An 11,811-nucleotide genomic window follows, 5' to 3' on the forward strand; every position below is an offset into this window, starting at 1 on the left:
GCTACAATGTTGTGGCCATAACGGAGACTTGGATATCACAGGGGCAGGAATGGTTGTTGGATGTTCTGGGGTTTAGATGTTTCAAAAGAAATAGGGAGGGAGGTAAAAGAGGTGGGGGAGTGGCATTGCTAATCAGGGATGGTATCATAGCTGCAGAAAGGGAGGTCGTCAAGGAGGGTTTGTCTACTGAGTCATTATGGGTGGAATCAGAAACAGGAAAGGAGCAGTCACTTTACTGGGAGTTTTCTATAGACCCCCCACTAGCAACAAAGACACTGAGGGACAGATTGGGAGACAGATTTTGGAAAGGTGCAGAAGTAAAGGGGTTGTTGCCATGGATGACTTCAACTTCCCTAATAATGACCGGAAGCTCCTAAGTGCAAATAGTTTGGATGGAGCAGATTTTGTCAGGTGTGTCCAGGAAGCATTTCTGACTCAATATGTACATAGGCCAACTAGAGGGGAGGCCATATTGGATTTGGTGCTTGGCAATAAACTGGGCCAGGTGTCAGATTTCTTGGTGGGAGAGCATTTCGTTGATGGTGATCACAACTCCCTTACCTTTACTATTGTCATGGAGAGGGATAGAAGCAGACAGTATGGGAAAGTATTTAATTGGGGGAGGGGGAATTACAATGCTATTAGGCAGGAACTGCAGAGCATAAATTGGGAACAGATGTTCTCAGGGAAATGCACGATGGAAATGTGGAAGCATTTGCTACAAGTACTGGATAGGTTTGTCCCACTGAGGCAAGGAAAGGATGGTAAGGTGAAGGAACCTTGGATGACAAGACATGTGGAACATCTAGTCAAGAGGAAAAAGGAAGCTTGCTTATGGTTGAGGAAGCAAGGATCCGACAAGGCTCTAGACAGTTACAAGGTAGCCAGGAAGGAACTGAAGAATGGACTAAGGAGAGCTAGAAGGGGCATGAAAAAGCTTTGGCATGTAGGATTAAGGAAAACCCCAAGGCATTCTATACTTATGTGAAGAACAAGAGAATGGCCAGAGTGAGGGTAGGGCCGATCAAGGTTAGTGGAGGGAACTCATGCCTGGAAGTGGAGGAGGTATGGGAAGTCCTTAATGAGACTTTGCTTCAGTATTCACCAGTGAGAGGGACTTTGACGTTTGTGAGGACAGCATGAAACAGGTTGATATGCTTGAACGGATTTGATGTTAGGAAGGAGGATGTGCAAGGAATTTTGAAAAACATGAGGATAGATAAGTCCCCTGGTCCAGACGGGGTATACCCAAGCTTACTACAGGAAGCAAGGGAAGACATTGCTGTGCCTTTGGCAATGATCTTTGCATCCTCACTGTCCACTGGAGTTGTACCAGATGATTGGAAGGTTGCAAATGTTATTCCCTTGTTCAAGAAAGGAAATAGGGATAATCCTGAGAATTACATACTAGTCGGTCTTACTTCTGTGGTGGGAAAATTATTGGAGAGGATTCTGAGAGACAGTATTTATGATTATTTGGAAAAGCACAGTTTGATCAAAAATAGTCAGGATGGCTTTGTGAGGGGCAGGTCATGCCTCACAAGCCTTATTGAATTCTTTGATGATGTGACATAATACATTGATAAAGGTAGAGCAGTGGATGTGGTGTATATGGATTTCAGCAAGGCATTTGATAAGGTTCCCCATGGTAGGCTCATTCAGAAAGCAAGGAGGCATAGGATTCAGGGGAATTTAGCTGTCCAGATACAGAATTAGCTGTGCAATAGAAGACGGAGGGTGGTAGTAGATGGAAAATATTCAGCCTGGAGCTCAGTGACCAGTGGTGTTCCGCAGGGATCTGTTCTGGGACCTCTGGTCTTTGTGATCTTTATAAATGACTTGGATGAGGAAGTGGAAGGGTGGGTTAGTAAGTTTGCCGAAGACACGAAGGTTGGTAGAGTTGTGGATAGTGTGGAGGGCTGTTGTAGGTTGCAATGGGACATTGGCAGGATGTAGAACTGGGCAAAGAAGTGGCAGATGGAATTCAATGAGGAAAAGTGTGAAGTGATTCATTTTGGAAGGTTGAATTTGAATACAGAATTCAGGGTTAATGGCAGGATTCTCGGCAGTGTGGAGGAATAGAGGGATCTTGGCGTCCATGTCCATATATCCCTCAAAGTTGCCACCCAAGTTGATAGGGTTGTTAAGAAGGCGTATGGTGTGTTGGCTTTCATTGGCAGAGGGATTGAATTTAAGAGCCACGAGGTTATGCTGCAGCTCTGTAAAATCCTGGTTAGACCACACTTGGAATACTGTGTTCAGTTCTGGTCGCCTCATTATAGGAAAGATGTGGAAGCTTTAAAGAGTGTGCAGAGGAAATTTACCAGGATGCTGCCTGGACTGGAGGGTGGCTCTTATGAGGAAAGGTTGAGGGAGCTAGAGCTTTTCGCATTGGAACGAAGAAGGATGAAAGGTGACTTGATAGAGGTGGACAAGATAATGAGAGGCATAGATAGAGTGGATAGCCAGAGACTTTTTCCCAGGGTGGAAATAACTATCAGAAGGGGGCATAATTTTAAGGTGATTGGAGGAAGGTATAGGGGAGATGTCAGAGGTAGGTTCTTTACACAGAGAGTGGTGGGTGTGTAGAATTCGCTGCCAGCAGTGGTAGTAGAATCAGATACATTAGAGACATTTAAGCAACTCTTGGACAGGCACATGGATGATAGTAAAATGAAGGGTATGCAGGTTATGTTGATCTTAGAGTAGGGTAATAGGTCGGCACAACATCATGGGCTGAAGGGCGTGTACTGTACTGTACTGTTCTATGTTCTATGTTCCACTCAGTCATCTGAGGGTGGAATCAAACCTGGGTCCCTGGCGCTGTGAGGCAGGAATGCTAACCACTGAGCCATGATGCTGCCCACAGTCACACCATCTTTAGCTTTCACTTGATGTCACAGTTCAGTACTAGAGTAACAAGGAAGTTCCAGAGGAGCATAAGACTGAGCACCGTCCTCCAGAGCTTCTGTTAGACCAGATGGCTGCATTTCCTCTCGTCCTATTACACACAAGGTCACTCCTCCAGGAGCCTTGGCATGGATGTGTGGACTCTCACCCGCCCAAGCCAACTGGTGATCTGCCTCACCTGTGTGTTACGGGCAATCTTCTGGAAGAGAGGGGAAGGAGTGTCAGCAACAGTGTGACATTGTCCCTGGGAGTCTAATGCTGGCAACATTGGGAGATATGAGACAACAAGGTGTAGAGCTGGATGAACACAGCAAGCCAAGCAGTATCATAGGAGCAGAAAGGCTGATATTTCGGGCCTAGACCCTTCATCAGAATATGAGGTAGAGTATGAGTATGAGAATATTAGGCGTGCCAGGGAGTGCTGCTGGCTGAGTGAATGGCACATGGTACACTGAGTGGAGTGAATCATTATTGATGTGATGACCATGAGATGCACCATGAGGATGCATTCACTCACCTTGACTGCCCTAATGAGGTCACTATTTTCTGGTTGTTTCTCGATGGCTTCTTTCCTACCCAAGGAAACACTGTTGCCTTCCTGGAGTCCACCTTGGCAAACAGAGTATTATTGTAGTGGTACTAATCCAGGAGTCTTGTTGTAGCATCCTTGCAGTGTTTTATAATAATTTTCCATTAGCCATGATTTCATATATACTGCCTTCCTTTAACAGACAGGGGCCTTTAAGAGGATCGGGGTGGTCACAGAACAGCACCGTCTGGGCCTTGCTGTATGTACAGGCTGAGGGCAACATGAAGAATAGCCAACTAGCTTGTGAACTGTTTAGCTTCATCCCACCAGCAGTCAAATGAAGCAGTTAGATAAAAATCTGCCCAGCCTGATTTTGAATTGGTGGGAATGCTATGAGTCACAATTCCGACTCAGTGCAGAAGAAACTGTAGCCTGTAGTATTTTCTTAATACATTAGTGAAACATTAACAGAACAGGGAAGTAGCCACTAATAGTAACTAGATGTAAAAGATACCATGTCACCTTGTTTCTTTTTTATTAGGTATTACATAGGGCAAGTGTTGTGAAAAGAGATGCTTCCGTGTATGTCAAAATACTATTAAAGGTACAAAACAGACGCTACTGAAGTTATTTTTACCCACTTAATATTCAGCAGATTGTGTGAAGTTGTTAACGTGCTTGCATACAGGGCAAAACTGACATTTTTAATGCATGCATAAAATACTTTCTGGCTTCCAGTAATCATGTAACTGCTGTATTCTTCCCTTCTTCTAATATCTTAAGCCCCAGATCAAAAAGTGCTGTTAGGTCAAAAGTGCCGTTAGGTCAAAAGTGCCCTCCCCTGCTCTTCTACTTACCACAATTGGATTCATCACTATGGTCCAAACAATCTATTACACCATCACATTCTGCATTGGGTTTGGCAATGCATTTTTTGTTGGCACACTTGTAAGTGTTGGTTGTGCACTTGATGTCTGACAAATACAAAAGCATAGATAAACAGGATTAGTAGCGCTGTGGTTTGAAGATATTGAGTTCTAATAGTGAAATTCAAACAAACAACTTTACTACCGATCAGTAAGGTTCCATTGTTGGCACTGTTAGCCGATAAATGGTTGATGCATTCACATTCCTTTGAGGTTTTATTTGTGGCAGACTCTGTCCATTTAGAACGATTAAGGTATGTACTAAAATATTGAACAAAGCAATGACTGAAAATACATTTGGGGTTCATATGCTAATATTGACATAAATATTTTCTAAAAATTTAAACTACACACCTATAGCCAATGAAACACTTTTAAAGTGTGATCACTATTGCTGGAAACATGACAGCTGACTTTAGTTGGTCAAAGCAGATTGCACCTACCCATTTTTTCACAGTCGTCCTCATCACTGCCATCAGGACAGTCAACATTTCCATCACATAAGGTACTAATGGACAAACAGTTACTCTTCTGGCAGCTGAAGAACCCAGCTGGGCAATCTGGAAGTGGGACAGAAAAGGTGCAATAATTTCTCATGAAATATTTGTAAAACAAGTTGAAGACACTTTAATTGTTACATTAATTTCAAGAGAATGTGACAGAGCATCCAATGCTGAACTTGACATCTTCAATTTGAATCCATTTTGCAAACTTAAATCTGAATTAATAGGCTAATATGTTTCACTGCAATACTGATTTACAGAAGACTGAACCAGAAATTTAATGAGTTATTTCAACTAAACCACCACAACCCATTACCTTATCAACTACTCTGACACCTCTAGATTAATTTGGCAAATATCCCGTTGTGAGGTACTGAACCAAGCCAAGAAAGCTCTGGGATTGGGATTGTACGGGAAAATCTAATTGCAATAGGAACAGTAATAGGAATGCCATGGTTGAGGACTGCATTCCCAAATGAGGAAGGTTAGAAAAAGTCATTGATTTTCCTCCTGATTGCTTCCAAACTGTGTGTACATATATCTGATGAGAAGTGGATTAAGTTGACTCTGTTGCAAACCCCTCCCTTTTACACTTTGAAGGCCTGAATTGCCTGTGAAAAATAGCTATGTGAAGAAAATACAGAAGAAGTGCACTGCTTAAGGAACCGTGCTTATCACTTAGGCAATAACTTCCAAAGAAAATGTTTGAGATACTTTGGAAAAGGCTAAAACTAATTTTATTCTATTCGTTGTTCTATAATTAAAATACAAGTTTCTTACCACAGTTGCTTTCATCACTCATATCTTCACAGTCATCAACTCCATCACAGACCCAGATTAAGGGCTTACACATATTATTATGACACTTAAACTGTTCTGCTGTGCACACTAGAAATAGATCAAATAAAGAAAGAATTAGATGAACACAACATTCAGCAGCAAAACTTTGCTTCTTATGGCTATGTCCTGCAGTGTAGAAAGGAAAACAGCTTCATTATAACTAGTTATCTAGATACTGTTCTACATGGTCAGAGGTGCAGACATATGATTTCTTAATTTTGAACTAGAATTCAACAACCAATTAGATGTTTATTTTTCTTAAAATAAAGGGCCACAGCATACCTCAAATTTGAGAAGGGTCACAATCAAGCATCTGACAAGAGGGTTCATTAAAAAAAATTAGGACATGAAATGAGGAAATTTGACAATGCTGGTGGAAGATTTATTCACAGAAGGAACAGAATAAAAGTAAATGTGTATAAAAACAAAGTTGCTGGAAAAGCTCAGCAAGTCTGGCAGCATCTGTGAAGGAGAAAACAGAGTTAATGTTTCGGGTCCGGTGACCCTTCCTCAGAACTGACCAGGGTGTCCTGGAGGGAACGGTCTCTATCATCAGATGCCATTTCTGCCACCTCCAGCAAGATGCCACCACCAGGCACATATTCCCCTCCCCTCCCTTGCCCGCCTTCCGCAGGGACCGTTCCCTCCGGGACACCCTGGTCCACACTTCCTTCACCCCCAACACCTCCCCACAGCCCAAGGCACCTTCCCCTGTAACCGGCAAATGTGCAACACCTGCCCATTTACCCCCAGTATCCAAGGGCCCAAACATACCTTCCAGGTGAAGCAACACTTCACCTGTACTTCCCAGAATCTAGTCTACTGCATTCGCTGCTCACAATGTGGTCTCCTCTACGTTGGGGAAACGAAACGTAAACTTGGTGACCGCTTTGCAGAACATCTACGTTCTACTTGCAAAAAAGACCCTGAACTACCTGTTGCCTGCCACTTCAAGCACCATCCTGCTCCCTGGCGAACATCTCTTTCTCCGGCTTGCTACAGTGTTCCAGTGAAGCCCAACGCAAGCTGGAGGAACAACACCTCATTTTCCCCTTGGGGACCCTGCAGCCCTCTGGACTCAATATTGAGTTCAATAATTTTAGGGCCTAAACTCTCCCATGTCCCAGCCCCCTACCCTACACACCAGGCCTTTGTTACCACATAGCCTGCCACTACACACCCCCTGTTGTTAGTCACTCACAGCCCCCATTAACAACTATTCACCCTCCCAGCCTGATCATTAGCAACTCCTTTGTCTGTCCAACTGTCTTTCTCTCTCTTTGGGCTCTATCCTAACCTTTACTCCCTTCCCCACCAACCTCCCTATTTTCTGCATATAAACTGACATTTTCCCAGTCACTATCAGTTCTGTGGAAGGGTCACCGGACCCGAAACATTAACTCTGTTTTCTCCTTCACAGATGCTGCCAGACCTGCTGAACTTTTCCAGCAACTTTGTTTTGTTCCTGATTTACAGCATCCGCAGTTCTTTTGGCTTTTAAAAATAAATGTGTAATTTGGAATTGAAAAAAATTGAAAATGGCAAATTCCAGAAGTTAAGTGGTTTGTTCTGGCTATCTGTTGGTATGCCGGACAAGTCAGAATTCAGAATGAAACCGAACTGAATAGGTCATAAGTTAAATTTTTGCAATTGGGTGTTACAGCTGTGGCTTACTCAGTAAACATATTCTGATGAGCTGCCAGTGTTCTTTAACAAAGGTTTACTACACAAAGAGAAAACAAAACAATGTTGAACATATAAGTCGGTTTTAAAAAGTTCTTAATATAAACAGCAAAACAAAGTTGCAAACTGTTGTCCAGCCACATCTTTTATCGATACTGAATTCCAGAGAAATATTATTCCTGTCTCAACTCTTAACTGACTCTTATCATTTATCCCTTTCAGACTGCTGAAACAAATTTAGAACTCTTTTTCACTTCTGCTAACCTGAATCCCATCACATCTTGTGGCCTAAATCTCTTCTCAGTTCGGACAACTGGGAAGCTTCTACATCAATTCTCTCACCAGGGAGACTTCATAAAGTAAAGGCTTCTGATAGGGTGAAAACTGTTCTCCTTGAGTAAAAAGCAGATCCTTTCGCTAAGAGGAATCTCATCTTCTAAACTAAACTCCTGATCTTTCTCGAGTTAAAAGTAAACTAGTGGTCGATGGCTTGTTTTTGCTGTCTAGTATAAAATCAGCAAAGCAAAATTTCCATCAATTAATATCACACGGATTCAGCTTGGCACTTGACTGAATTACATGCTTTCTTGGAAATGATGTATTTAGTTCTGTGTTCCAAATGAATTTCTGAACTCTTAAAACAAAACTACCTTATACCTTTCTGCCTCTTCTACTAACTTGTCTGCAACTTTGGTATGACAATTACATCCTCCTTGTCATTTGTCAAACATCTAACTTGACATCATCAAAAAAATTTCAAGGCTATATTTTCCAAATTTATAGAACATATAGAACATTGAACAGTACAGCATTGGAACAGGTTCTTTGACCCAACATGCCTGTGCTGGCCATGATACCATTCTGGAACTAATCCTATCTGCCTGCACGTTCTATTCTCTGCCTAAATGCCTCTTAAGCGTTGTTATTGTATCTGCTTCTACCTCCTTCCCTGGCAATATGTTCCAGGCATCAACTACCCTCTGCTAAAAAAATTTTCCACACACATCTCCTTTAAATTTCCCCCTCTTGCCTTAAATCTATGACCCCTAGTATTTGATATTTCTACTCTGGGAAACAGACTCCAACTATCCACCCTATCCACACCTCTCATAATTTTATATACTTCTATTATTTCTCAGGTTACCCCTCAGCCTCCAATGCGCTAGCGAAAACAATCCAACTCTCCACATAGCTAATGCACTCCAAACCAGGCAACATCATGGTAAACCTCTTCTGCACCCTCTCCAAAGCTTTCACATTTTTCCTATAGTGCAGCAACTAGAATTGCACACAGTACTCCAAGTGTGGCCAGACCAAAGTCTTACGCAGTTGCGACATGACATGCAAAGTTTTATACTCAGTACCCCAACCAATGAAGGCAAGCATGCCGTGTGCCTTCTGTAGTGATTATGACGAGGTCAGCCGGATAGGACCAGGTTAACAGCCCAATCGGGGAGCCCTGGTTGACAGATACAAACAGGAGTGTCAGAGGTTCTGTCACCCTGAGAGCTGGCTCTGAGGAAGCCGGACCAGGGTCTAGTATTATGCATGTGTAAATAAAGGGTGGCTTGGTGATGGAATATTGGCCTCTGTGTAGTTACTTCACCTTTCATAACACCTTATCCACTTGTGTTTCCACTCAGGGAGCTATGGATTTGGACCCCAAGATCCCTCTGTATATCAATGCTCATAAGGGTCTGGCCAGTATGAATAGAAATAAATAAGTCTATAGGTAACAAAGGCATGAATGTGGGCTTCAGCATCAAATGACCTGAAGCAAGAGAGCAGTCAGATGACATATGACAATGAGAAGTCATAAGTTTTGGTAATAAAATGAATATGTGGTTGGAAGTTCATCAAATACAACACCAAGTTTGTGAGTGATCTCTTTTCAGTATCGAACAGTAGAGAGGAATTAAATCATTGGCTAGGGAATGGAGTTTGTGACAGGGATATAAGGCAGTGACTTTGGTCTTCCTAATATTTAGTTGTGGGATAAAGCCACAAGAAGACCAACAGTATTTTGAATTTCATGAATGAGCAGACATTGCAAAAATAATTGTGTACTTTACAAACTGTTGATTCAATTATGGTACAGTACTATGTGCATGCATGTGTTCCTTATTATAAAAAGGGTACTAATAAAAATAATAGACTCACCAGGATTATTACCAGGCTGAGAAACTGAAGGAAACAGAAAACATGCTGAGAATGTTTTCAGCAGTGAAGAAAGGTTCTAATAGTAGCTTTAACATAGAAAATGAGTTTTGTTTTATATAGATTTATATTAGATATGGAGTGTTAGCGAAAATTGTCAAAGTGATCAGAGAAGTTGGGAGAAATTCCTTTACTCAAAGAATTGTTGGAGCATAGATTACTTCACTACAAGGAACATGGTGCAGAGACCAAAACAAATTTTAAGGGTAAGTTCAAATAAACACTTAAACTAGAGGAAAGGCATAACTATGAGGAGAGTGTGGAAGAGGAGAGTTAGCTACTTTCCAGGCTGATAATATATTCCGTCAAGTGGATGCAGAACTTCAGTTATAAAACTTAGTTCAGCTCTCTCATTTGCTGTGGTGTTTTGGCTTTACAGTGAGTATATTTCGTTGTCAGCAGGTTCCCCATCCCACCAACAAATCTGCGTTCCAGCTAGACAGGGAACACTTTAAAACAGGTTTAACATCCAGGAGTGGAGCCTGCAGCTCCCAGAGAGATCACGGGGCTAGGTTAGGTGATTTGGAGGATCTGATCCTCATTTGCAGACAGGAGTCTGATTCCCAATCACAGAATCAATAGGAGGTATGATTCAAAGGAAGAAGGTAAGCTTGCGAGAGAAAGGGAAAGCACTCATGCTCCTCATGGCCTATAGACTATGGCATAAAGGTGCTTACTTACCCGCTGAAGCTGTCCTTACTTCCCTTGAGCTGCCAGATTTTCCAAGAGATGGAAAACCCAGCCAGACAAAGTTAAACCTGTAAAGCAGGTTAAATACAATACTGCCAACCTTGTTAAATGATTTGCAGATGACACTAAGGTGAGTGATACAACAAAGTGTGCAGAAGACATTGAAAGTCTGCAGAGGGATATAGATAGTCTAAGTGAGTGGGCAAAGGTCTGGCAGATGGAGTACAATGTTGATAAGTGTGAGGTCATCCATTTTGGTAGGAATAACAGCAAAATGGACTATGTTTTAAATGGTAAAAAATTGCAGCACACTGCTGTGCAGAGGGACTTGGGTGTCCTTGTGCATGAATCGCTAAAAGTCGGATTGCAGGTGCAGCAGGTAATTGAAAAGGCAAATGGAATTTTGTCTGCCATTGCTCGCGGGATGGAGTTTAAAAACAGGGAGGCTATGCTGCAGCTGTATAGGGTCCTGGTGAGGCCACACCTGGAGTACTGTGTGCAGTTTTGGTCTCCTTACTTGAGAAGGGATATACTAGCACTGGAAGGGGTGCGGAGGAGATTCACTCAGTTGATTCCAGAGTTGAGAGAGTTGGATTATGAGGAGAGACTGAGTAGACTGGGATTATACTCATTGGAATTCAGAAGAATGAGGGGAGATCTTATAGAAACATATAAGATTATGAAGGGAATAGATAAAGTGGAGGCAGGGAGGTTGTTTCCACTAGCAGGTGAAACTAGGTCTAGAGGGCATCACCTCAAAATAAAGGGAAGCAGATGTAGGACTAAGGTCAGGAGGAACTTCTTCACCCAAAGGGTTGTGAATCTGTGGAATTCCCTGCCCAGTGAAGCGGTTGAAGCTACCTCGCTGAATGTTTTTAAGGCAAGGCTAGATAAATTTTTGAACAGTAAAGGAATTAAGGATTATGGTGAGTGGGCGGGTAAGTGGAGCTGAGTCTCAAAAAGATCAGCCATGATCTTATTAAATGGTGGGGCAGGCTCGAGGGGCCACATGGCCTATTCCTGCTCCTAGTTCTTATGTTCTTATGTTTATGTTCTTATTTCAACAGGCACACGTGTGTTGGCTGTCTGTCTGTGCTCCCATCATCGTTAAACCAGGAAAGAAGCGACGTATAGAATGATAGAACTCCTACAGTGCGGAAGCAGGCCATTCGGCCCATCGAGTCCATACATCTCTCCAAAGAGCATCCCACCCAGACCCGACCTCCCCCCACCCTATCCCTGTAATCCTGCAATTCCCATGGCTAAACCATCAAGCCTACACATCCCTTGATACTATGGGCAATTTAGCATGGCCAATCAACCTAACCTGCACGACTTGGAGTTGGAGATTTTTAAAATTTTTAAACCTCATCTCAGCCCAGCCCACTCATTTTTAGAAACCAAAAGAACTGCGGATGCTGTAAATCAGGAACAAAAACAAAGTTGCTGGAAAAGCTCAGCAGGTTTGGCAGCATCTGTGGAGGAGAAAACAGAGTTAACGTTTAGGGTCCGG

At 42.5% G+C, this 11,811-nt stretch overlaps 1 protein-coding gene across 1 annotated transcript in view; it reads right to left on the reverse strand.

Annotated features, from left to right (window-relative positions):
- LOC109932125 (suppressor of tumorigenicity 14 protein homolog) overlaps positions 1-11,811 on the reverse strand; it is a 126,252-nt gene that overhangs the window by 38,240 nt on the left and 76,201 nt on the right. Inside the window, exons 13-15 of the mRNA XM_048602972.1 lie at positions 5,649-5,756; positions 4,809-4,925; positions 4,297-4,413 (exon numbers count right to left, since the gene is read on the reverse strand). Of these exons, the coding sequence (XP_048458929.1) occupies positions 4,297-4,413; positions 4,809-4,925; positions 5,649-5,756 (342 nt within the window). The remainder of the gene's footprint in view (positions 1-4,296; positions 4,414-4,808; positions 4,926-5,648; positions 5,757-11,811) is intronic.

The sequence above is a fragment of the Rhincodon typus genome, chromosome 11 (genome assembly GCF_021869965.1).
Source record: "Rhincodon typus isolate 14 chromosome 11, sRhiTyp1.1, whole genome shotgun sequence".
NCBI lineage: Eukaryota > Metazoa > Chordata > Chondrichthyes > Orectolobiformes > Rhincodontidae > Rhincodon > Rhincodon typus.